Genomic DNA, 24,395 nt, shown 5'->3' on the forward strand with positions numbered 1-24,395 from the left:
TGGCACTGGGATCCTGGAAAGGGCACTGGGATCCTGGGGATGGCACTGGGATCCTAGAAATGGCATTGGGATCCTGGGAATGTCCCCAGCCCCTGGGAATGTCCCTCAGCCCCTGGGGATGTCCCCCAGCCCCTGGGGACACACTGAGTGACCCCAGGAGTTTCCTTCCCACGGGAGAAGCCACGGCCCGTGGGAGGTTTGACCTGGAATGTTCTCTGGGCAGGTTTGTGGAGGGGCCTTGATCCCTGAGCGCAGGAGCCCACGGGAGCCTGGCCGTGTCCCCAGCCTGTCCCCAGCCTGTCCCCAGCTGTGTCCATGTCCCCAGGCGGGTCCCAGCCCTGGCTGGCCGCGGGCAGGGCCTCGCCCAGGCTGGTGCTGGGGGTTGTGTTCGTGGCGCTGCTGCTGGACAATGTCCTGCTCACTGTCGTGGGTATGGCTGGGCTGGGGGGCCTTGGGGACACACTGGGGGGCCTTGGGGACACAGTCTGGGGCCTTGGGGACACACTGGAGGGCCTTGGGGACACACTGGGGGGGCTTGGGGACACAGTCTGGGGCCTTGGGGACACACTGGGGGGGCCTTGGGAATACACTGGGGGGGTCTTGGGGACACACTGGGGGGCCTTGGGGACACACTGTGGGGGTCTTGGGGACACACTGGGGGTCCTTGGGGACACACTGTGGGGGCCTTCGGGACACACTGGGGGGCCTTGGGGACACAATGGGGGACCTTGGGGACACACTGTGGGGGTCTTGGGGATACAGTCTGGGGTCTTTGGGGACACACTGGGGGGGCCTTGGGGACACAATGGGGGACCTTGGGGACACTGGGGGGACCTTGTGGACACAGTCTGGGGCCTTGGGGACACACTGGGGGGCCTTGGGGACACAGTCTGGGACCTTGGGGACACACTGGGGGGGCCTTGGGGACACACTGGGGGGGTCTTGGGGACACACTGGGGGGGTCTTGGGGACACTGGGGGGGCTTTTGGAGCTGTCTCATTGGTACATTGTGGGGCTCTTTGGGGCTCTCTCAGGGGTACATTATTGGGGTTCTTTGGGGTTGTTTCTTGGGTACATTGTGGGGTCCCCTGGGGTTGTCCTATGGGTGCAGTGTGAGGTGCTTTTGGGGTTGTCTGATTGATACATTGTGGGGTTCTTTGGGGTTGTCTCAGGGGTGCAGTGTGGGGTTTTTGGGGCTGCTCACGGGACAGTGTGGGGTTCTTTGGAGCTGTCTCATGGGTACATTTTGGGGTTTTTGGGGTTGTCTCATGGGTACAGCATGGGGTTCTTTGGGGTTGTCTGATTGATACATTGTGGGGTTCTCTGGAGTTGTCTCAGGGGTGCAGTGCGGGGTTTTTTGGGGCTGCTCACGGGACAGTGTGGGGTTCTTTGGAAGCACATTGTGGGGTTCTTTGGGGCTGTCTCAGGGTACATTATGGGTTTTTTTGGGGTTGTCCCATGGGCACATTGTGGGGTTCTTTGGGGTTGTCCCATGGGCACATTGTGGGGTCCTTTGGGGTTGTCCTGTGGGTGCATTGTGAGGTTTTTGGGGTTGTCCCATGGGTGCAGTGTGAGGTGCTCACAGGACAGTGTGGGATTTTTTGGGGGCACATTGTGGGGTTCTTTGGGGCTGTCTGATTGATACATTGTGGGAAAAATTGGGGCTGTCTCATGGGTGCATTGTGGGGTTTTTGGGGTTGTCTCAGGGGTACAGCATGGGGTTCCTTGGGGTTGTCTGACTGATACATTGTGGGGCCCTCTGGGGTTGTTTCATGGGTACAATGTGAGGTGCTTTTGGGGTTGCTCATGGGACAGTGTGGGATTCTTTGGGGGCACATTGGGGGGTTCTTTGGGGGCACATTGCGGGGTTCTTTGGGGCTGTCTCAGGGGTACATTGGGGGGGTTCTTTGGGGGCACATTGTGGGGTTCTTTGGGGCTGTCTCGGGGTACATTGTGGGGCTCTTTGGGACTCTCTCAGAATGCATTGTGGTGCCCTTTGTGGCTGTTTGTGGGTACAGAGCAGGGCTCTTTGGGGGCTGCCTCGGGGGTACATTGTGGGGCTCCTTGGGGCTGCCACTGTGGGGTTCTTTGGGGACACAGAGTGGGATGATTGGGGCTCTGTCTCAGGATACACTGTAGGGCTCTTGAGGCTGTCTCAGGGCACAGTGTGAGGGTCTGTGGGGCTCTTCAGGGCTGCCCTGGGTACCCCTCTCCATCCCTCCCTGGGTGATGCCAGGTGACCTTCCAGGACCCCCCAGCTGGCCAGCACCGCTCAGCTCAGCTTCGAGCCAAGCCAGAAACTGCAGGAAAATCCCTCAACCCCTCACTAATCCCTTCCCCGGCTTTTTTCCAGTCCCCATCGTCCCCACCTTCCTCTACATGACCGAGTACGAGGGCGCCAAGAGCTCCGCCAGCCCGGCCCTGCCCGAGCCAGGTCCCGCCGGAGCCCGCGGGGCTCCTCCCTTCTCCTCCCTGCTCTCCTACTCTGACAACACCACCGTGCCCGGCCGGGCCTCCAGCATCCCCCCGGGGCCGCCGAACGGGACAGGGAGCGGCTCCCCCGGGCACCCCCCGAGCAGCCCCCCAGGACCCCCGCCCAGGGCACCCCCAGCTCCGGGCAGGGGCTGCCTGGAGGGAGGGGAGTTCCTGGCGCAGGAGAACACCCGCGTGGGGCTGCTCTTCGCCTCCAAGGCTCTGGTGCAGCTGCTGGTCAACCCCTGGGTGGGCGTGCTGACCAACAGGTGGGTTATTGGAATAAAATCCCAATATTGCCGGGTGGAGCGTGCCTGGGCTCGTCCGGCCCTGGTGCTGGACCAAAGGCAGCAGCTGTGGATGTTTCACCTCAGAGACACCTTTGGCTGGCTGGAGGTTGCAGTTAGGCACTCAGAATGAGTCCAGGCACGGTAGAAACTCAGTTTACCTCTGGTGGAAAAGGTTCAGGCGATGGTGAAGAGGAAAGGGAGCGGATTCTGCCGGAGGGTTAAATCCAGAGTTTATTCCAGGGTGACAGAGCTCTGAATCTCGGTAACAGCTCCAACAGAGTCCCGACCCCATGGTTCCAGTGTCTTATAAACCCACAGGGAGGGGGGAGGGAGAGGATGGGTGAGCCACCAACCAGGTGGGAGGGGGAGGGTCTCAGGGGACAATGACACCTGGACAGGCCAATGACCCCAGGGCTGAGAAGCATCTTTTGAACTTCTGCCAATCACACGACGCCCTTGCTGGAATGTGGAACTGGACAGACAGCACTTAGGAAGGGGGCAAGGGGAGGGGAAGGAAAAAGTTGGCACAGCTGAGGGACAGGATATTGCTTCACACCACAACAGTAGGTCATGGTCACACCTATTGTAAATCAAAGGCAACTCTAATGAAGGGGAGAGAGAGTGATGCATCTGACTCCATCATCAGAAGGCCAATTAATTACTTTATTATACTGTACTATGTAATTTCATCTAAACTGAATCTGCCAGGCACTCACTCTTGCTCACACTGCACAGCGCTGCACTCATCCCCAATTCTCTCATGACAGTCCCACACACACCTGGCCCTGATAGGCCAAGGGAACAAAACATCCTCACTTTGGGTAAACAATCTCCAAATTGCATTCTCCTCTAGCACAGCAAGCGAGATAAGAATTGTGTTTTCCCTCTCTCTGTTCAGAGGGCATGTGAATACCACACACACCTGGGGTTCCTGCCATTCCGGGGTGAGGAATGACACTCACTTTCCACCTGGGAAAGGACAGGGTATCTGAGACAATGATGTCACACGGCTGCACTCAAGCAGAGGGAATGCACACAGCCTGCACCTCTGGGAGCTCCAGATCCTTTTCTATTCCCCTCTCAAATGCATATGCATGCCAGTTCACAATAGGTTCATGCATATTCATTTTTATGATTTGGAGCTAATTCTTCTTTACCAGAAAAAACTCCTGGGTCAGACTGCCCTCTCTCTGTCTGCCCCCCTTATCTCTTCTCCTTCAGCTGCAGCAGTTTCGCTGAGCACAGGATTTTTACCAGAACAGGCAGCTATAAACAGCTTTGTTTTCAAGCTACAGATTTAACTCCAAGATGTACATTTCACCTAAATCAAAATGGATTTCTACTCTGGAAAATTTCCATTCTGCCTCATTTCGGCACTGAGAGCAGAGGATTTTTCCCACCACAGTGGAGGTTTTGCCTTTTAACCCTTTAACCCCTCCCAAAGCTCTGTGCAGTGGTGGAGGGCACCTCCTGACACTTTGATTGCAGGTCAGCTGTTGCCATGGAAACGAGCCAACCCTCCCAAATATCCCAAACTCAGGCCACCCCATAATAACAACTCAAGGGGGGTAAAACATAACTATAAACCTATAAAACTTCTCCTATGATATTTGCCTTTTAACTGAGAGCCAGCCATGGATCTGTCACACACTTGATCCCTCTGCTCCTGCCCGCTGCTGGAACCACCAGGAGCTGAGGAATCGCCTGGAACTGCAGGGATTGCAGGAGGAAAACAGCAAGAGGTAAAATCTATCTATGCAAAAGGCAGCAGTGACACCTTTTCTACCAGCCTGCAGGTGCCTGGTGAGTTTATGTCCCAGCATAAAGTCACTGGTGCTCTCCTCAGGTGCTGGCAGGTGAATACCAGCAGGCAGGGGATAAACAAGCACAGCCTCCCAGCCTGCTGGGGATGGATCAAATGTTATTTTCAGGTTTTCTTTCCCTCCTGCAGATGCTGGGCTGGGCACAGGGGCTGGGGAGCAGAGCTGCGGCCCTGGGGGGGTTTGCAGAGTTATTGGGGGGCACTGGTGACTCTCTGAGCAGCACTTGTGGGGACAGCACCCCCTCAGGAGCTCTTTCCCAGCCCACAGACATTTCCCAGGGGGGAATGAGGAGCCCTTCTGAGCTGGGGCCTCTTTTTTCCCGTTCCAGGATCGGGTACCACATCCCCATGTTCCTGGGCTTCACCATCATGTTCCTCTCCACAGTCAGTGAGTACCGCCCTCCCCACCACCTGCTCCGTGTGACAAGGACAGAGCAGAGCCCCCAGGCCCAGGAAAGGGTGACAAGGACCATCTCTCTGCCCTCTCACCCCTTCCAGAGCCAGCTGGGGCCAGCTGTGCCACAGCTCTGAGCCCAGCTTTGCCCTCCCTCTGCAGTGTTTGCTTTCTCAGGCACCTACACCCTGCTGCTCATCGCCAGAGCCCTCCAGGGCATCGGCTCCTCCTTCTCTTCGGTGGCAGGTGACAGTTCTGGCTGCACCTCAGTCCCTGCAGCAGCTCCCCCTGGCTGGGTTCTCCTCTTCCTCCTCTTCCTCCTCCTCAGTGCACCTGCGCCCAGCCAGGGAGCAGCTGGACCCCCGAATTCCCAGCTGCTCCCCGAGAGGAGCCCCCACGGCCCCAGCTAGGCTGAGGGGGGCTCTGTGTGTGCCCCCAGGCCTGGGGCTGCTGGCCAGCGTCTACCCGGACGACTCGGAGAGAGGCAGCGCCATGGGCATCGCCCTGGGGGGCCTGGCCTTGGGAGTGCTGAGTACGGAGCCCCTGTGCCCAGGGGGACACGGCCACAGCGTCACCTGCTCCTGCAGTGCCACCTTCCACGGGCTGTGTGCTCCCCTCCCTCCCTTTGCCCCTTCCCTGGGCACTGCTGGGTGCTCCCTCCCTCCTTCTGCCCCTCGTTGGCACTGCTGGGTGCTCCCTCCCTCCTTCTGCCCCTCGTTGGCACTGCTGGGTGCTCCCTCCCTCCCTTTGCCCCCTCCATGGGCTGGGTCCTCCCTTCCCTTCCTCCCTTTGCCCCCTCAATGGGCTGGGTGCTCCTCTCCCTCCTCTGCCCCCTTCATGGCACTCCTGGGTGCTCCCTTCCCTTCCTCCCTTTGCCCCCTCCATGGGCTGGGTGCTCCCCTCTCTCCCTTTGCCCCCTCCATGGGCTGGGTGCTCCCCTCTCTCCCTTTGCCCCCTCCATGGGCTGGGTGCTCCCCTCCCTCCCTCCCTTCCTCCCTCTGCCTCTCCCTCTCTCCCTCTGCCCCCTCCAAGGCACTGCTGGGTGCTCCCCTCCCTCCTGCTCCCCCTGCCCCTCCCTCTCTCCCTCTGCCCTCTCCAAGGCACTCCTGGGTGCTCCCCTCCCTCCCCCTGCCCCTCCCTGGCACTGCCTGTGGGACTGACACCTCCCCAGCCACCCAGCAGGGACTCAGAGCAGCCCCAGGCTCTGGGGACAGTGGCACTGCCAGGCTCTGGGCACGGTGGCACTGCCAGGGTGTGACCCAGCCCTTCCCTTGCAGTCGGGGCCCCCTTTGGGAGCATCATGTACGAGTTCGTGGGGAAGGCGTCGCCCTTCCTGGTCCTGGCCTTCCTGGCCCTCCTGGATGGAGGTGAGAAAGCAAAGGGTTGAACTCAGATAAAGGAAATTATTGAAATGTGGATGTGGGGAGGAAGAGACACATCAACATGGGTGGGTGACACCACCAGCACCGGTCATTCCATCATCATCATCATGAAATGAATATTAAATCCTGTTTTTGCCATCTCCAGATGACTGACACTGCCACAGAGCAGGAATGAATCCCTCATTACTTAATAAGCCCCTGATTGCTTTAATGGCTCCAACAGCCCATTCAGTGAAGCTCTTTGAACTGTGAATTCTTTGGCAAGGCCCCTTGTCTGCAGCCATGAGTGGCTCCTCGCCCTTGCTCCCAGACAGAGGCCACGGCAACTTCCCGAGTGCCACAGCAAAGTTCCAGCCAGCAGGAGCTGCCTTTGCAGTGGGAAGCACGGAGTTAATTAAATTACAGCCCCAGTTCCCGTCCTGTTCTGGTTGTAAAGCAGATATCCCTAATGAGGCTTGTGCCTCATGCCTATCAAACTTCCTGCTTTAACCCTTTCCTTCTCCTCATCCCACTCCTGTCACACTCCAGCTCCCCGGCTGGCAGCCCCAGGGCTTGACAAAACCCTTCCAAACCTCTCCAGGCAGTTTTGGGGCTCCCTGCCTGCTTCCAGCAGGTTCCCAAAGAGCTCCTGGGGCCAGGGCTGTGCTCTGGGCTGGCTGGGGCTGAGGGGAAGCACAGGGGGATGGAAGGAAGGAGTGGTGGCTGCAGGAAGGAGCCCCCAGCCATGTTCTGTCCCCAGCCCTGCAGCTCTGCATCCTGCAGCCCTCGCGGATCTCCCCGGAGGTGAGCACGGCGCCGGCTGGGGGAGGTGGGCACTGCCCGGGGCTGGGGGCTGTGCCAGGGCCAGCTGAGGGCACACACACAGCCCCCAGCCCACGTCACCCCCTCTGCAGAGCACCAAAGCCACCCCAGTGTCCACCCTGCTGCGAGACCCCTACATCCTGGTGGCTGCAGGTAAATTTGTCCCCTGCCTAAAGATTCCCTCGCGCCTGCTTGAGACAGCAGCAAAAAAGGGCTAAACCAGAGCTTTTCTCCCTTTTCTTCCTTTTCTTCCTTTTCTCCCTTTTCTCCCTTTCCTCCCTTTTCTCCCTTTTCCAGGAGCCCTCTGCTTCTCCAACATGGGTGTGGCCATGCTGGAGCCCACGCTGCCCATCTGGATGCTGCAGACCATGTGCTCCCCGCAGTGGCAGCTCGGTAGGTCCCGTCCTCTTCCCCTGAGTTCCAGAGAGTTCAGAAGCCCAGAAAAACCCTCCAAGGGCCACGGAGCCCAGCCTGTGACTGATCCCAGCCCTGAGCACTGAGTGCCACATCCTTGGGCACTTCCAGGGACCAAGATGTGGCCCTGCCTGGGCACTGCAGGAGGGGTTGAATCAACACCAATTCCTGATCCAGAAGCCAAAGTTAAAGCAGCTGACACCATCTTGTGCAGGGCAGAGGATGGGCTGGGGCTGGTGAGGCCAGATGGGCTCTGCAGAGCGAGCTGAGGCCGTGCCCAGCACCCCGGTGTTGTAGGGTGTTGTAATACTTTGTAATAGTTTTGGTTTTGTATCTCAGTATTTTCCCCAAATGGTTTACCCCAGATTGTACCCCCTCCCTCCACCTGTGTAATCCCTCCCTTTGCTGAGATCATCCCTGGCTCTCTGGCAGTCACTCAGCATCCCTTCCCCTCCATCTAGAACTTTCAGTCCAGGACGTTGAGTGATTAGCCAGAGGCCAGGGGGTCATCCCCCCAAGTGTTACCCCATACACTGTCCTAAATGTCCATTCCCCACATCCATCCCTTAAATTCACTTATTGTTATTATTATTATAGTCACCCCAGGCAGGTCAGGGTGGGCTCTGCTGGCTGCCAGCTGCCTGGAAAATGGGATGTGGAGATAACAGTGCCTGTGCTCGCTGCAGGAACAGCCAGCAATGGTGATAAAAGCCAAGTGGAGCAGGAATCAGCCCAGGGGTGCACTTAGATCCCAAATTGGATTGCAGGCTGCGAGCAGGGGGCTGGAATTGCTCCTGATCCAGTTATCCTCAGGGACAGCAGGCGCTGAAAGCTTCTCTGGAAGGAGGGAGGGCGAGGGGAAAGTGGCACCCAGGGAAAATGCACTCAGGGCTCCCCTGTCACCATGGGAAACCACAGGTAGCTGAACATCTTAGGGGATATATTTGGGATTTTGTCAAAGTCACCTCAAAGTGATTTAGCAGAAGAAAATCCCAAATATTCCCAAATATGGGAAGAATGTTCCCAAAGAGATTTGAGAGCAGTTTGGATTCAGAGTTCAACACCACCCCTCTCACGAGCTGTTCTAAGCTCAAGGGGCTTCTCTATTTTGTCTCTTTCTCCCGTAACTCTGGGAAAAATAACCCGGAAGGGCTCGGGCTAAAGCTGCAGGACTGAGCACGTTGTGTGCTGTTAGAGGAGAGGAAATTAAACACAAACCAGCCTGCTCCAATAAGGAAGCTGTCCCAGGGAAATGGAGCTGACCACTTTTATTTATTGTCAGCAGGAGAGGATATGAAAAATAAACAACTGGTAAAGCAGCAGGGAGAGCAAATATTTAATTGTGAGCTACATAATGATCCCCGAGCTTTTTACTTGAGCAGCTTTATTCCTCTTTATTTAGTGAGGGAAAAGGTGGAAAGGTGGAAGAGGGAGAAATGGTGACAGGAGATGTTCACGTGCCTGGCCTAGCTCATGATATTCTCCAAATGAGGCTGTTGGGGAGTGGAAAATTGTGAAAAATCTGTGTTTTCTTGGGCACAAGACACTTAAAAAATCCTTTCTGTCTCCCAGGGATGGCGTTCCTGCCTGCCAGCATCTCCTACCTCATTGGCACCAACCTCTTTGGGATTCTGGCCAACAGGATGGGCAGGCAAGTGGGAAATGAAAGATTTGGGCTCAGCCCAGCCCAAATTTCAGCATGTTCTGCTCGAGGCTGAGATCTCCTGCCCTGTGCTCACCTTGCAGGTGGCTGTGCTCCATGATTGGAATGGCTGTGGTGGGAATCAGCCTCCTCTGTGTGAGTAGCACAGGGAGATCCCAGGGGATCTGAGGTGGGATCCACAGCCCTGACCCACAGGGGGATCTGAGGTGGGATCCCCACAGCCCTGACCAACAGGGGGATCCGAGGTGGGATCCCCAGCCCTGACCCACAGGGGGATCTGAGGTGGGATCCCCACAGCCCTGACCCACAGGGGGATCTGAGGTGGGATCCCCACAGCCCTGACCCACAGGGGGATCCGAGGTGGGATCCCCACAGCCCTGACCCACAGGGGGATCTGAGGTGGGATCCACAGCCCTGACCAACAGGGGGATCTGAGGTGAGATCCACAGCCCTGACCCACAGGGGGATCTGAGGTGAGATCCACAGCCCTGACCCACAGGGGGATCTGAGGTGGGATCCACAGCCCTGACCCATGGGGGGATCTGAGGTGGGATCCCCACAGCCCTGACCCACAGGGGGATCTGAGGTAAGATCCACAGCCCTGACCCATGGGGGGATCTGAGGTGGGATCCCCACAGCCCTGACCCACAGGGGGATCTGAGGTGGGGTCCACAGCCCTGACCCACAGGGGGATCTGAGGTGGGATCCACAGCCCTGACCCATGGGGGGATCTGAGGTGGGATCCCCACAGCCCTGACCCATGGGGGGATCTGAGGTGGGATCCACAGCCCTGACCCATGGGGGGATCTGAGGTGAGATCCACAGCCCTGACCCATGGGGGGATCTGAGGTGGGATCCCCACAGCCCTGACCCACAGGGGGATCTGAGGTGGGATCCACAGCCCTGACCCATGGGGGGATCCAAGGTGGGATCCCCACAGCCCTGACCCACAGGGGGATCTGAGGTGGGATCCCCACAGCCCTGACCCATGGGGGGATCTGAGGTGGGATCCCCACAGCCCTGACCCACAGGGGGATCTGAGGTGGGATCCACAGCCCTGACCCACAGGGGGATCTGAGGTGGGATCCCCACAGCCCTGACCCACAGGGGGATCTGAGGTGGGATCCCCACAGCCCTGACCCACAGGGGGATCCGAGGTGTCCCTGAAGGAGAATCCCCAGGGATTTTCACCGTCCTGGCACAGCAAATGCTCAGGGCTTGCACCTCTGGATGGGTTTTGCAGATCTCCAGCTCTTCAGGCTGAGGTTTGGGACTGTTCAGCCTGGGAAAGGCTGCGGGGTGACCTGGGGCTGTCCAGGATCTGAAGGGAAGATGGGGAGAGAGGATTCCCAAGGGATGGAGGGACAGGATGAGGGGAAATGGCTTCAAAGTGACCCAGAGCAGGATTAGATGGGATATTGGGAAGAAATTCCTCCCTGTGAAGGTGGCAAGGGGCTGGGATGGTGTTAGAGCTCTAAACACTAAAAAATTTAAACTCTCTATACTAAAAAACTCTAACTCCTGAGGGAACACTGCATTTAACCTAAAGCCATAAAAAACTTCCAAAATTAAGTAATAACACTAAAATGACAAATGTGTAGTAAATTAGAAGTGTGTAAAATCCCAGAGAAGCTGTGGCTCCCCCTGGATCCCTGGATGTGTCCAAGGCCAGGCTGGAACACCCTGGGAAAGTGGCAGGGGTGGGACAAAAAGAGCTTTAAGGTCCCATTCCACGATTCCACGGCCTGTGTCCCACCTTGCCCCCTCCCACAGCACTCCTGGCCTCCCACCTCCTCCCTCTCCTCCCCAGGTCCCTCTGGCCACCAACATTTATGGGCTGATCGGCCCCAACGCCGGCCTGGGCTTTGCCATAGGTAAGCTGGGGGTGCTGGGGCTGCCCTGGGGCAGCTCCCCCGGGGCTGGGGGCACTGAGGAGCCCCTCACACCCCGGGCAGGAATGGTGGACTCCTCCATGATGCCCATCATGGGCTACCTGGTGGACCTGCGGCACACCTCAGCCTACGGCACCGTCTACGCCATCGCCGACGTGGCCTTCTGCACGGGCTTTGCCGTGGGTAGGAGGGCGTCACCCACCGTGGGGCCACTTGGGGGGCACCCCCCGGTGTTTTGTCACTTGTTTTCGAGGCTGGAATTTGCAGGTCCCTCCACGGGCGGGGCGATGGTGCGAGCGCTGGGCTTCCCCTGGCTGATGGTGATGGTGGGCGTGCTGAACGTGGCCTACGCCCCGCTCTGCTGGCTCCTGCGCAGCCCCCCGGGCACCCAGGAGGGCATGGTCAGTGAGGGTGGGCTCCGTGGGCAGTGAGGGTGGGCTCCGTGGGCAGTGAGGGTGGGCTCTGTGGTCAGTGAGGGCTGGGCTCTGTGGTCAGTGAGGGTGGGCTCTGTGGGCAGTGAGGGTGGGCTCTGTGGTCAGTGAGGGGTGGGCTCTGTGGGCAGTGAGGGTGGGCTCTGTGGTCAGTGAGGGTGGGCTCCGTGGTCACTCAGGGGGTCTCTCCTGGGGTCCCAACTCCCAGGGGTGCTCTCCTGGGCTCCATGGTCACTCAGGGGGGCTCCCCTGGGGTCCTTGGTCACTCAGGGGGCTCTCTGGTCAGTCAGGGGGGCTCCCCTGGGGTCCATGGTCAGTCGGGGGGCTCTCCTGGGGTCCTTGGTCACTCAGGGGGGCTCCCCTGGGGTCCTTGGTCACTCAGGGGGGCTCTCTGGTCAGTCAGGGGGGCTCTCCTGGGGTCCTTGGTCACTCAGGGGGGCTCTCTGGTCACTTAGAGGGGCTCTCCTGGGGTCCATGGTCACTCAGGGACACTCTTCTGGGCTCCATGGCCACTCAGGGGGGCTCTCCTGGGTTCCATGGTCAGTGAGGGACACTCTCCTGGGATGACACCTGTTGGGCTCCATGCCGCCCTCAAAAATGGACAAAAAAAAAGTTAAAACAGGGAAGTTTAGAGGGTCCTTCCTTGCACTCACAGCTTGTGTTATTCCCGGGGGAAAAGTTTACTTTGGCTTTTTCCAGATGTGACATTGCTCCTGTTACCTGTTCAAATGAATCATTACTTTTAATAAAACACCATTTCTGCTTCACCCAGGCCATCCTGGGCCAGGAGCGCGCCATGAAACCCAAAAGCTGCACCCCGAAGGAACCCCAGCGGGAACTGGAGAGCGACAGGGAGGCGGAAAATGAGGAATAGCTGAGGAATGTGTGTGCAGTTTGGAATTGTAACTCTGGGCACAGATCAGGGGTGTGAGGGCAGCCCCTGCCAGCCCGGCCTGCCCCACACTCGTGAATTCCCAACCTCTGCTCCAGGATTTGGAGGCTCCGTCCATTCCGTGAAGGCTTAGCCATGGAATCAGCCGGCACCAAGGATGTCACTGCAATGTCACCGCTCCTCTGGGGACACTAAAAAACCTCATTTGTGTCGTGATATAGTCTGATGTATTGTGCTATGTCTGTGCTGCTCGCCTGTCCTTCCCAACATGCATTAAATTCATCTATTCGTTTGAAGAGCTCTAAAGAAACTGAGGTGGGAATAAGGTTTAGACTCAACATAGCCAGTTAGATTAAATCGCTATATTTAATGTGGCTTTGTCAGGTGCTGCAGCCGGGGAGGGTCTCTCAAGCTCTGAGGGAAAAGCTTGGCAGAGAATCTGCATTTTCTCCCACGGCTCCAGAGTGCAGATTTAACCTGCCCCAAACACACCACTTGGGGCCCCTCAGCGTCTCTTTGAACGAGGCTTCGGGCTCTCTCCACCCTGAGGGGGCGCGGCCGCCATGACAGCGCGGCCCGCCCTCCTTCCCGCCCTTTTCCCGCCCTTTTCCCCGCCCTCAGGGCCGCCGCTCTCGCGAGACTTGGCGCGCCTTCCCCCCCCTTCCTGTAATGGCGGCGCCCTAGACCGCGCGGCCGGCACCCTCAGCACCGTCAGTGCCCGCTGTCACCGCCACCGCCGTCGCCGCCACTGTCGTCTGTGTCACCGCCGCCACCTCTGCCACCGCCACCATGCATTCGGACGATGTGAGTCCCGCCGTTCTTTCGGCCCCGTGTCAAACGCCCGCCCCGCCGCCGGGCCCGGCCGTGCGCCCGCCTCACGTGGCTGGGGGTCCCCTGAGTGTCCCCAGAGCGGCTGTGGCTCTGAGGGGACCGGGGGGCTGAATGGGGACTTGGCAGCAGCTCATGTGCTGTGCCTGGGCGCTCTCCCTGCAGGGGGACACCCAGCAAACCCCGATGTTTGTGGGGTGTCCCCCGTCAGAGCCGCCCCGCAGGCTGCCGGAGCTGGCGGGACACGGGGGTGAGGGGTGTCACCGTGTGTCACCGTGTGTCACCCGCTGTTTGTCCCCCCGCAGGTTGTCTGGAGCATGCTGGGGAACAGGCAGTTCTGCTCCTACAAGATGACGTGAGTTTGGGGGACGGGGTGGGCTGAGCCCAGGGGGGCTCTGGGGGATCCAGCAGGGACGCGCTCGGGTCTCCCTAAAGTGTCCCCTCTGTGCCACCACATGCGAGAGTCACAGAGGATGGGGTGAGCTGCGGGAGCAGTGGGGTCTTCCTGCCCTCCCCTGATGAATTCCTGTCCCGTTTTTTGCAGCACCAAAACGCAGAATTTCTGCAGGAACGAGTACAACCTGACGGGGCTGTGCAACCGCTCCTCCTGCCCGCTGGCCAACAGCCAGTACGCCACGGTGCGGGAGGAGAAAGGTGGGAGCAGGGATTCCTGCGTGGAAAGGGGATCCCGGGGGGGTTTGGAGTCCCCATTCCCCATGGGAATGGCTGGATGTGGCACTGGGGATCAAAGGCTGGGTTTGATCTTGGAAGTCTTTTCCAGCCTGGATGGGTCTGGGATGCAGTGGGCAGGGAGGGGTGGGTGGCGCTGCCTGAGGGCAGCCTGGCTCTGGGGAGGGGCTCTGGGGGTTTGTTCCCTGTGAAAAACACCAATCACTTGTTTTTTTTTTAATTTTAAAAGTTTAATGATAATAAAATGGTTATAAAAATAGCAATATAATTGGAGTAATAATAATGTGGACAATTTGGATTAGGACAATAAAAACAAAGAGTTACAAACAGTCTGAGTTCCTCTTTCTGGGCAAAATAAGCCCCAAAAGGCCCCACGTTAACAGAGGATTAACCCTTAAAAGCAACAGCCTGTTGCACATTCCTACACCGCATCCATGGTGCATCAATTCCATTCACATACAGCATTCTGTCTGGGCAGGGTCAGCTTCTGCCTCTGGATCCTGACATGAGCAAGGCAGGAAGAAGTTCATTTCTTCTGATAAGGGAGCAATAAATTGTTTTTCTCTGAAAGATTCAGGTGTCCTGTGGCTGCTGTCTCACTGCGAGTCCTTTCTTTAGAAAAAAAAAGTATCTTACATAGCACAGCTTCTACTTTAACATTTTGTTATAACCCAAAACTATTTAAGACACTACTTAAGAGAATTAACACAGCACAACATTCTAACACAACACATCTAATATTCATTTGAATATTTGAAAAGCCAGTTACAAACCAGGCATTTTTTCCACCTCCCTGTTCCCAGGTCGCTGCTATCTCTATATGAAGGCCATCGAGCGGGCGGCGTTTCCCCGGCGCCTCTGGGAGCGGGTGAGCTCGGGGACACGGCAGGGACAGCAGCCCTGGTGTCCCACAGAGGGCAGGGAGGCTGTTCCAGGGGAGGGACAGGGTGGACAGCAGCAGGAATTTCTCCATGGAAAGGCTGCTCGGGCATGGAACTGTTGCTGTCGAGGCAGTCACAACACAAAGCAGAGACCACAAGCAGTCTCAGATGGGAACTCTTTGTTATTGAACGTGGCTGACCTTTTATACACTTTCTAATTTTTCATACTTCTTCTGCCCTACTGGCCACAATAAATCAACGTGGTGGAAAGTTACAGTGACTTCAGGTAACTTTCTAAAAATACTTTGTCCAGCTGCAAAGTTCTCATCTTTCTTCAGTTCCTCACTTCTCTTGGTCTCCTTGGTCACAGCCTTGGAGAGAGCTCCTTATCGCTTCTTCTTGCTTCTCAGCTTCTTCCTTCTTCTCACTCCTTTAGCTAACAGGCCTGCTGTTAGCCCCTTCCACATGGAAGTGCCCAGGGAGGTTTGGAATCCCTATCCTGGAGGTGGCACTCAGTGCTCAGGGATGGGGACAAGGTGGGGGCCACCTTGGACAACTTTTCCTTAACGATTCCGTGACTCTGGGGGCCATGCAGCCCCTCCCAGATGTCCCTTTTTTGTCCTGCTCTGTCACCCAGCCCTTCCCCTGTCTCTGCAGGTGCTGCTGAGCAAGAACTACGAGAAGGCTCTGGAGGAGATCGATGAGAACCTCATCTACTGGCCCCGCTTCATCCGGCACAAGTGCAAGCAGAGGTTCACCAAGATCACGCAGTACCTGATCCGCATCCGCAAGCTGACCCTCAAGAGACAGTAAGGGACACGGGAGTGACCATGGGAGTGACCTGGTGGCTTCTGGAGCCACTGCCCCTCTCCTGTGCTGCTGGGACATGGAGCTGGTCCTGTTTTCCTGAGGGGTTTAGGTGGATCTGACACGGATAAACTGCAGGAACGCAGTGTAGAAATGCACTGAGGGAATGTCCTGAGCTGGAGGGAACCCACAGGGCCCCCAACAACCCCACCTGTGCATCCCTGGCTGCAAGAATGCAGCGTAGAAATGCACTGAGGGAATGTCCTGAGCTGGAGGGAACCCACAGGGCCCCCAACAACCCCACCTGTGCATCCCTGGCTGCAGGAATGCAGTGTAGAAATGCACTGAGGGAATGTCCTGAGCTGTAGGGAACCCACAGGGCCCCCAACAACCCCACCTGTGCATCCCTGGCTGCAGGAATGCAGTGTAGAAATGCACTGAGGGAATGTCCTGAGCTGGAGGGAACCCACAGGGCCCCCAACAACCCCACCTGTGCATCCCTGGCTGCAGGAATGCAGTGTAGAAATGCACTGAGGGAATGTCCTGAGCTGGAAGGGACCCACAGGGCCCCCAACAACCCCACCTGTGCATCCCTGGCTGCAGGAATGCAGTGTAGAAATGCACTGAGGGAATGTCCTGAGCTGGAGGGAACCCACAGGGCCCCCAACAACCCCACCTGTGCATCCCTGGCTGCAGGAATGCAGTGTAGAAATGCACTGAGGGAATGTCCTGAGCTGGAAGGACGCAGAGGGATCATTGATCCCAACTCCTGGCCCTGCACAGACACCCCAACAACCCCTCCTGTGCATCCCTGGGAGCAGGGTCCAGCTCTGGCAGCCTCGGGGCAGTGCCCAGCACCCTCTGGGGGAAGAGTCTTCCCCTAAAATCCAACCTGACCCTGCCCTGCCACAGCTCCAGCCATTCCCTGTCACAGAGAGCCGAGACCAGAGCTGCTCCTCGGGAGGAGCTGCTCCTCCCATGATCCCTCCAGTCCCTTCCCCATCCTTTGGACGCTCTCTGCCAGCTTTAGATCTTTCTTATCCTGAGGCACCCACACCTCAGGAGGTTCCCCACGTTTGGAATGCTGCAGTTGCTGGCTGGTGCTGCCTGTTCCTGCCAGGGGCTGTGACATTCCCTGTTCCCTGCAGGAGGAAGCTCGTCCCGCTGCGCAGGAAGATCGAGAGGCGCGAGAACAGGCGGGAGGTAAGGAGTGCCCCGTGTCACCTCGAGTGCCCTGTGTCACCTCGTGCCACTGCCCCTGTGTCACCTCGTGCCACTGCTGCTGTCCCCAGTGCCCCTGGGCCTCACACAGCTGCTCTGTGCTCCCTAGGAGAAAGCCCTGATTGCTGCCCAGCTGGACAACGCCATCGAGAAGGAGCTGCTGGAAAGGCTGAAGCAGGACACGGTGAGGGTCGCACGGAGCTCACAGTGGGAGCTGCCCTGGGGAATGGGGCTGCCTGCTCCCCAAAACACAGGGAGCCCCAAAACACAGGGAGCCCCAAAACACGAGGGCTGCCCTCCTGTTCTGTGCACAGGGAGCCCCAAAACACAAGGGCTCCCCAAAACACAGGGAACCCCAAAACATGAGGGCTGCTCTCTTGTTCTGTGCACAGGGACCCCCAAAACACGAGGTCTTCCCTCCTGTTCTGTACACAGGGACCCCCAAAACACAAGGGCTCCCCAAACCCGAGGGCTGCCGTCCTCTTCTGTGCACAGGGAGCCCCAAAACACGAGGGCTCCCCAAAACACAGGGAACCCCAAAACATGAGGACTGCTCTCTTGTTCTGTGCACAGGGAGACCCAAAACATGAGGGCTCCACTCCTGTTCTGTGCACAGGGAGCTCCAAAACACCTGGGCTCCCCAAAACACAGGGAGCCCCAAAACACAAGGGCTGCACTCCTGTTCTGTCATTGGGAGCCCCAAAACACAGGGCTCCCTAAAACACGAGGGCTGCCTTCCTGCTTGAGCCCCAAAACACGAGGGCTGCCCTCCTCTTCTGTGCACAAGGAGCCCCAAAACATGAAGACTCCCCTTTCTGTGCACAGGGAGCCCCAAAACACAAGATCTCCCCTCCTGTTCTGTGCAGGAGTGTGGGCTCAGAGCTGGAAGGGGCTGATCCCCACCTCACTCTGATGCTGCCCCATGCAGGCTGTCAGTGCCCTCCCAGCTCAAAGTCCATCTTCCTCCTCCTGAGGCTTACGGAAAATCCCAATTTTCCTTTCAGTATGGAGACATTTACAACTTCCCCATCCACGCCTTTGACAAGGCCCTCCAGCAGCAAGATGCGGAGAGCGAGAGCGAGTCGGATGCAGAGAGGGAAGAAGATGATGATGATGATGAGGTAAAGCTTCCAGCCCTGCCCTGGTGGTGAGCTGAGCTGAGAACAACTCAGAAAATCCTTGTGGTGGCCTTGGTGGCTCTTCCACGACACTGCTGTGTCAGTCCCTGCCTCTGTTCCTTGCAGGACGTGGATAAAAGGGAGTTTGTGGAAGCAGAGGAGAGCGAGCTCAGCGACTTTGAGGTGGGTGAAGCACCAGGTACAAACTGAGGCTGAGCTGCACGGGCACCTCCACCCGTGGGTGCCTCTGGGGATGGGTAAGAGGCAGCAAAATCAGCTGTGGAAGAGAATTGTTCAGTGGGAGCCCAGCCCAGCTCCTCTGCAGCCAGGGATTGTGGAGAGGTGATTTTGGGGTTGCACAACCTGCTCTGACATCACTCTGTTCACTCAATTCTCCCTCAGGACATGGATAAGCTGGAGACAAGCAGTGAAGAGGAGCAGGAAGAGGAGGAAGAAGTAGAGAAGAAAGCCTCCCACTCCAAATCTAAAGGGAAGACGCCCCTGAAGGGCCCAGCCAGGAGAAAACGTCCCTACATCGAGATAGAGTACGAGGAGGAAACAGAGCCCAGCACCAAGACAAAAGCAGCCTGAGCCCTCCTGATCCCGTTTTGTACTGACTGACAGAACTCCAGATGTGTCACCAGCATCTGTCACCCACCTCCACCCCTCACAGGACCCTCAGAACTCCTGGTTTGATACTCCACGCATTTTCTGGGGTTTGTGTCCTGAGCCCAGGCAGTTGCAGTGAGTTTGTACAGCTGGGTGAAGCCCAGCTCAGAGGAACACCTCCCACCTCCTCTGCACCCTCAAAAAGCTGAGCCCAGCCTCCACTCCAGGAAGGGCCCTACCCTGGGGGGCTCTGCTGCTCCCTGTAAGGCTGGAGAAACCTCAGCTGTGTCTGGGGGAGGTGTAGGGCTCACAGGTGGGACAAGAACGACAGAACTTTAAATAAACACAACAGTTTTATTGTACAAAAGGAGCTGAGCAGTGTCAGTCAGGCACCTCAGGTGCTCTCCTGCACCTTCCTGAGGCACTCCTGCAGCTGGCTCTCCTCACAGCAGCTGTGCAGCCCTGCCAGCAGCACCTGCAGGGAGCAGAGCAGCACTGCCAGGGCCCTGGCACTCTGTGATGGTGTCACCCACCCTCCCCAGCCCTCTGGGGGAGCACAGCTCACACTGAGCCCATCAGCAGCCACTGAGTCACTCATCACTGCTGCTGGGGAGGGGGAAAACAAACCCCTGCTGGGCTCAGAGGGGAGAGAGAGCCAGCAGAGAGCCCTGGCAGCCCCAGGGAGCCCTGGCTCACCTTGACCTGGCCCTGGCAGCCCCAGGGAGCCCTGGCTCACCTTGACCTGGCCCTGGCAGCCCCAGGGAGCCCTGGCTCACCTTGACCTGGCCCTGGCAGCCCCAGGGAGCCCTGACAGCCCCCAGGGAGCCCTGGCTCACCTTGACCTGGCCCTGGCAGCCCCAGGGAGCCCTGGCTCACCTTGACCTGGCCCTGGTAGCCCTCAGGGAGCCCTGGTAGCCCTCAGGGAGCCCTGTCTCACCTTGACCTGGCCCTGGCAGCCCCCAGGGAGCCCTGGCTCACCTTGACCTGGCCCTGGCAGCCCCAGGGAGCCCTGGCTCACCTTGACCTGGCCCTGGCAGCCCCAGGGAGCCCCGGCTCACCTTGACCTGGCCCTGGCAGCCCCCAGGGAGCCCTGGCTCACCTTGACCTGGCCCTGGCAGCCCCAGGGAGCCCTGGCTCACCTTGACCTGGCCCTGGTAGCCCTCAGGGAGCCCTGTCTCACCTTGACCTGGCCCTGGCAGCCCCCAGGGAGCCCTGGCTCACCTTGACCTGGCCCTGGCAGCCCCAGGGAGCCCTGGCTCACCTTGACCTGGCCCTGGCAGCCCCCAGGGAGCCCTGGCTCACCTTGACCTGGCCCTGGCAGCCCCCAGGGAGCCCTGACAGCCCCCAGGGAGCCCTGACAGCCCCCAGGGAGCCCTGGCTCACCTTGACCTGGCCCTGGCAGACCCAGGGAGCCCTGGCAGCCCCAGGGAGCCCTGGCTCACCTTGACCTGGCCCTGGCAGCCCCAGGGAGCCCCGGCTCACCTTGACCTGGCCCTGGCAGCAGCGATCCAGCAGGATGAGGCACTGGGTGGCCCTGTGCAGCAGGGCAGCCCTGACGGGCTCGGGGGTCGGGCCCCGCTCCGTGTGAACGTCCCAGAGCAGCCTCAGCAGGGCCTTGAGGAGCACGGGGAGCCTGCAGGGCATCCTGCAAGGGAAAGAGCTCATCCCAAACCCTTCCCAGGCAGGGACAGCACAGCCTGGGGCTGCTGTGGGGCAGGATTGCTGCCAGGACAGCCCTGGACAGGCAGGAAGCTCGGGATGGTGCTGGGATGCTGGCACTGCCCAGCCCAGCCCACAGCACAGGGTTTACTCCATGTTGGTTTCATTTATGCTTTTGGAACAGCACAAGTTGGGTCCAAATGAGGACCCAGCTTAATTCAGGAGCCATGTTTTTCAATAATGCCAGTGGGACAATTTTCCCTCAGGATTTCAGGGCTTTTCCTCAAGAAAAAGTAACTTGGGGTTTTAAAGTGGGAACATTCAGGATAGGAATGAAACATTCACTTCAGGACAGGCTTCCAGGACAGCTTTTCTGTGTGTGATCCCCCAGAGAGGTACCTGGGCCAGGCGTGCTCTATGGTGCACTGCAGAGTCTCCAGGATTCCCAGCCTGGCCTCTTCCCCAGGGCCATCAGAGACCTCCAGGTAGCCCAGGATGACTCGCTCCAGCCTCTTCAGGTGCCTCACGATGAGGATGCCGAGTCTGGTGGTACAAACACACCCTGAGGGGGGAGGACAGATCCCCTGGATCCCAAAAACACCCTGAGGAGGGGGGACAGATCCCCTAGATCCCAAAAACACCCTGAGGAGGGGGGATAGATCCCCTAGATCCCAAAAACACCCTGAGGAGGGGGGATAGATCCCCTAGATCCCAAAAACACCCTGAGGAGGGGGGATAGATCCCCTAGATCCCAAAAACACCCTGAGGAGGGAGGACAGATCCCCTAGATCCCAAAAACACGCTGAGGAGGGGGGACAGATCCCCTAGATCCCAAAAACACACCCTGAGGAGACAGCATACCCTTGGATACCAAGCCCAGGGCCCATCCCTGTGCTCTCACTCCCTCAGGGAGGTGGGCAGGGCCCCAGGTGCAGCTCCCACCCCCTCAGGGAGGTGGGCAGGACCCCAGGTGCAGCTCCCACCCCCTCAGGGAGGTGGGCAGGGCCCCAGGTGCAGCTCCCACCCCCTCAGGGAGGTGGGCAGGGCCCCAGGTGCAGCTCCCACCCCCTCAGGGAGGTGGGCAGGACCCCAGGTGCAGCTCCCACCCCCTCAGGGAGGTGGGCAGGGCCCCAGGTGCAGCTCCCACCCCCTCAGGGAGGTGGGCAGTGCCCCAGGTGCCCCTGTCCCCTCTGTCTCACCTGGTGACAAAGGCAGGCAGGGTCCCTGCGTAGACCCTGCGCAGTGCCAGCCGGTGCTCGGCCTCCATGTGGGTCAGCACCAGCTGCAGCACCTGGTCCCAGGGGGACGTGGCTCTGCCGTGGCCCTGGCGCCGCTGGCATCGCTCCAGCACGGGCAGCAGGTCCAGCAGGCACAGCAGCACTGCCTGGTTTGGGGACAGATGGGGAATGTCAGCTCGTGTTCTCTCCAAAACACAACAAACCCCGACCCCGTGGCCACACACTGAGCTGAGTGCTTCAGAGCTGCTCCCTGCCCACCTGGAATGGGGCAGGAGGGAAGAGCTCTTCCCTCTGGGGTGTTTTCCTGGAATCTATTTCCTGGTGACAGCCTGGCTGGACTGTGACAGGGAACAGGCTCAGCCTCCTGCCTCAACCTGAGGGGCTGCCACCACCCCAGGGCACCCCAAAGCCCAGGGCAGCCCCGTCCTACCTGGATGAGAGGGGCCTCCCGTGAGTACAGGTGGTTGTAGAGGGCGTGGAAAACCACCTGGGCCCTGTTGAACTGGCACAGATCCGCTCCTGGCTGCAACAGCAGAGAGCAGGACGTTACTCCTGGGCAGCACAGGAACCTAAACCCAGCGAGGAGCTGCAGGAAATGCAAGTTAAAGCTTGCCATGGCCTTCCCAAAGCCTGGGGAATGTGAGGAACTGCAGGAAATGCAGGTTAAACCTTGCCATGGCCTTCCCAAAGCCTGGGGAATGTGAGGAGCTGCTGGAAATGCAGGTTAAACCTTGCCATGGCCTTCCCAAAGCCTGGGGAATGTGAGGAACTGCAGGAAATGCAGGTTAAACCTTGCCATGGCCTTCCCAAAGCCTGGGGAATGTGAGGAACTGCAGGAAATGCAGGTTAAACCTTGCCATGGCCTTCCCAAAGCCTGGGAGGTATGAGGAACTGCAGGAAATGCAGGTTAAACCTTGCCATGGCCTTCCCAAAGCCTGGGGAACGTGAGGAACTCCAGGAAATGCAGGTTAAACCTTGCCATGGCCTTCCCAAAGTTTGGGAGGTGTGAGGAGCTGCTGGAAATGCAGGTTAAACCCTGCCATTCACCAGGAAGAGAAGTTAGGAACCTGACCTACAGCTGGAGCTGGGTCAGGCTGGATTTTAGGGACAGGTTGTTTACCCAGAGGATGCTGGGCATGCCCAAGGAATGGGCACAGCCTGGAAGCTGCTGGAACTCCAGGAAACGCTCATGGATGAGATTGTTGGGGTTCTGCGCAGGGCCAGGGCTCGGATCCCTGTGTGTCCTTCCCAGCTCAGGACATTCCGCGCTTGCCCCTCCCTTCACACACCAGCCGCAGAGGGCTCCACGCCCTCCCTCACCACGTTGAGGACGATGTGGTGCAGGCAGCGCACGCCCAGCACTTTGTTCTCCTCCTGGAAGTCGTCGGAGAGGAGCAGCGCGGGCGGCAGCACCCGCTCCAGGTGCGGGCACAGCCAGGGCCGGCTGACACGGAGCAGAGACCAGGAGAACACGTCTTTGGAGGCAGGGTTACACTTCCAGGTGTCTCTGGAGAGACAGGCACAGCTCAGGGAACACACAGTGCTCATTTCCCCTCCACTTGAGGCTCTCAGCTGGCAACAAACCCTGACAACCATCCCCCACCACCTTCCATTTGGAAAGCTCCTGGTTTATCATCTCTCGAGCCTCAGAAATTTCACAGTATTTCCTACAGAGACCCTCCAACCACGCCACACTCCGCTGCCCACTCACTTGGTTAACTCCTGCTTCAGGAGCCCCATCACCTCTCCGAATCTTCCTTCCTCATCCCCCTCCTTTCCCCGCAGGAATTCCTCCACGGACCCGCAGCCCGCAGCCCGGACCAGCCGCTCCAGCAGCTCCTGAGCCACCGCCCGACTCCTCGCCGTGGTCCAGGGCCTCTCATCTTTGTGCGTGACAGCAAAGATGAACGCGTGTCCCAGCACCCGCTGCGGGACGGGCCCCGCCGCCGCCGCTCCCGGTGGCTGCTGGCTCCGGGCATCTTCCAGCTTCTGCAGGAGCACTAGGAACGCGGCGCCAACGCGCTCCGCCCGCTCCGCCACGGCCGCCAGCGCCGCGTCCCGGCCGGGCGGCTCGGCCCCGTCCTGCTCCCGGCGCGGCGGAGCCGCCAGCCCGCCCAGGGCCGCGGCCAGCCGGCCCAGCGCCGCGGAGCCCGCCGAGCCCCGCAGCCAGCGCGGGTCAGCCGCCTCCAGCAGCGCGCTCAGCTCCCGCAGCGCCCCGGGCCGCTCGGCCAGCGCCAGCCCGGCCCGCAGCAGCGCCTGCTCGGCCGAGGGGGCGGCGGGGCCGGGCTCCCGCTCCGCGCTCGGGCTGCGGCCGCTGCTGCTGCCGGCCATGGCCTCACCCGGGCCCCGCGGGACCTGCCCGCCCCGGAACCCCGCTAGGGACACATCGCTGGGGGCAGCGCCGTCTGCGGGAGCGAGGGGACCCCCGGGACACCTCAGAGACCCGCGAGATCCCTCACAGACCGCTGAACACCCGCGGGACTCCCTCAGAGATCCCCGGAACCCCCTCAGAGACCCCCGAGATCTCCTCAGAGACCCCGAGCACCCCCGGGATCCCTCAGAGACCCCCGAGCATACCCAAGATCCCTCACAGACCACCGAGCACCCCCGGGATCCCTCACACAGCCCCGGGATCCCTCAGAGACCCCCGAGCATCCCCGGTCCCGTCACTGCAGCGCCGCCGCCACCCGCACCACGCGCGCGAACTGTCGCAAACCCCCCCGCTTGCCGTAAAGCCGATGGCGGAGGGGGCGCGGTTTTGTGAGCATAAATTTGCATCGCTAATTTTCGACGGCGGAGCGCGGCAGGGCGGCCGTGCGGGGCGGGGGAGAGATGGAAACGGAGATGGAAGGGACGGGAAGAACGGCTTAAAGAGAATAAACGGAAAACCG

The 24,395-nt window shown here is 59.2% G+C and overlaps 3 protein-coding genes across 4 annotated transcripts; 2 read left to right on the forward strand and 1 right to left on the reverse strand.

The window, feature by feature from the left end:
• Positions 1-315: 315 nt before the first annotated feature.
• SLC18A1 (solute carrier family 18 member A1) lies at positions 316-12,749 on the forward strand. Its single transcript, XM_059870570.1, has 15 exons — positions 316-430; positions 2,354-2,741; positions 4,914-4,972; positions 5,141-5,224; positions 5,418-5,510; positions 6,256-6,345; positions 7,100-7,143; positions 7,254-7,314; positions 7,459-7,554; positions 9,148-9,226; positions 9,322-9,373; positions 11,049-11,112; positions 11,194-11,313; positions 11,398-11,531; positions 12,334-12,749. Exons 1-15 carry the CDS (start codon positions 316-318, stop codon positions 12,433-12,435), a joined length of 1,581 nt encoding a protein of 526 aa, XP_059726553.1. The 3' UTR covers positions 12,436-12,749.
• Positions 12,750-13,097: 348 nt separating this feature from the next.
• On the forward strand, positions 13,098-18,974 carry MAK16 (MAK16 homolog). Its single transcript, XM_059870548.1, has 10 exons — positions 13,098-13,257; positions 13,587-13,636; positions 13,826-13,935; positions 14,775-14,839; positions 15,510-15,661; positions 16,808-16,862; positions 16,990-17,064; positions 17,885-18,001; positions 18,125-18,181; positions 18,401-18,974. The coding sequence occupies exons 1-10, from the start codon at positions 13,243-13,245 to the stop codon at positions 18,587-18,589; spliced, it is 885 nt and encodes a 294-aa protein (XP_059726531.1). The 5' UTR covers positions 13,098-13,242; the 3' UTR covers positions 18,590-18,974.
• On the reverse strand, positions 18,942-24,240 carry TTI2 (TELO2 interacting protein 2). 2 transcript variants are annotated; one of them, XM_059870546.1, is made up of 7 exons: positions 23,216-24,236; positions 22,825-23,011; positions 21,935-22,027; positions 21,466-21,650; positions 20,666-20,809; positions 20,090-20,252; positions 18,942-19,082 (listed from the first exon to the last, which is right to left on the reverse strand). In XM_059870546.1, the coding sequence occupies exons 1-7, from the start codon at positions 23,833-23,835 to the stop codon at positions 19,002-19,004; spliced, it is 1,473 nt and encodes a 490-aa protein (XP_059726529.1). In that variant the 5' UTR covers positions 23,836-24,236; the 3' UTR covers positions 18,942-19,001. The 2 variants fall into 2 exon arrangements, with proteins under 2 accessions (XP_059726529.1, XP_059726530.1); XM_059870547.1 differs by lacking the exon at positions 21,935-22,027 and having other exon boundaries at positions 23,216-24,240.
• Between the last annotated feature and the right edge of the window lie 155 nt (positions 24,241-24,395).

Source organism: Haemorhous mexicanus, chromosome 30, assembly GCF_027477595.1.
Source record: "Haemorhous mexicanus isolate bHaeMex1 chromosome 30, bHaeMex1.pri, whole genome shotgun sequence".
Lineage (NCBI taxonomy): Eukaryota > Metazoa > Chordata > Aves > Passeriformes > Fringillidae > Haemorhous > Haemorhous mexicanus.

Bases quoted from the DNA above. Each gene is read 5' to 3' on its own strand.
- SLC18A1 (XM_059870570.1), top strand. From the start codon at position 316: ATGTCCCCAGGCGGGTCCCAGCCCTGGCTGGCCGCGGGCAGGGCCTCG. The intron at 7,555-9,147 runs GTAGGTCCCGTC...TCTGTCTCCCAG, and splicing joins CTCCCCGCAGTGGCAGCTCG to GGATGGCGTTCCTGCCTGCC. The intron at 11,314-11,397 runs GTAGGAGGGCGT...TGGAATTTGCAG, and splicing joins CTGCACGGGCTTTGCCGTGG to GTCCCTCCACGGGCGGGGCG.
- TTI2 (XM_059870546.1), bottom strand. From the start codon at position 23,835: ATGGCCGGCAGCAGCAGCGGCCGCAGCCCGAGCGCGGAGCGGGAGCCC. The intron at 23,012-23,215 runs GTGAGTGGGCAG...CTGTCTCTCCAG, and splicing joins CTGAAGCAGGAGTTAACCAA to AGACACCTGGAAGTGTAACC. The intron at 21,651-21,934 runs GTAGGACGGGGC...TCCCCAAACCAG, and splicing joins GGGAGGCCCCTCTCATCCAG to GCAGTGCTGCTGTGCCTGCT.
- MAK16 (XM_059870548.1), top strand. The intron at 14,840-15,509 runs GTGAGCTCGGGG...CTGTCTCTGCAG, and splicing joins CCCGGCGCCTCTGGGAGCGG to GTGCTGCTGAGCAAGAACTA. The intron at 17,065-17,884 runs GTGAGGGTCGCA...TTTTCCTTTCAG, and splicing joins AAAGGCTGAAGCAGGACACG to TATGGAGACATTTACAACTT.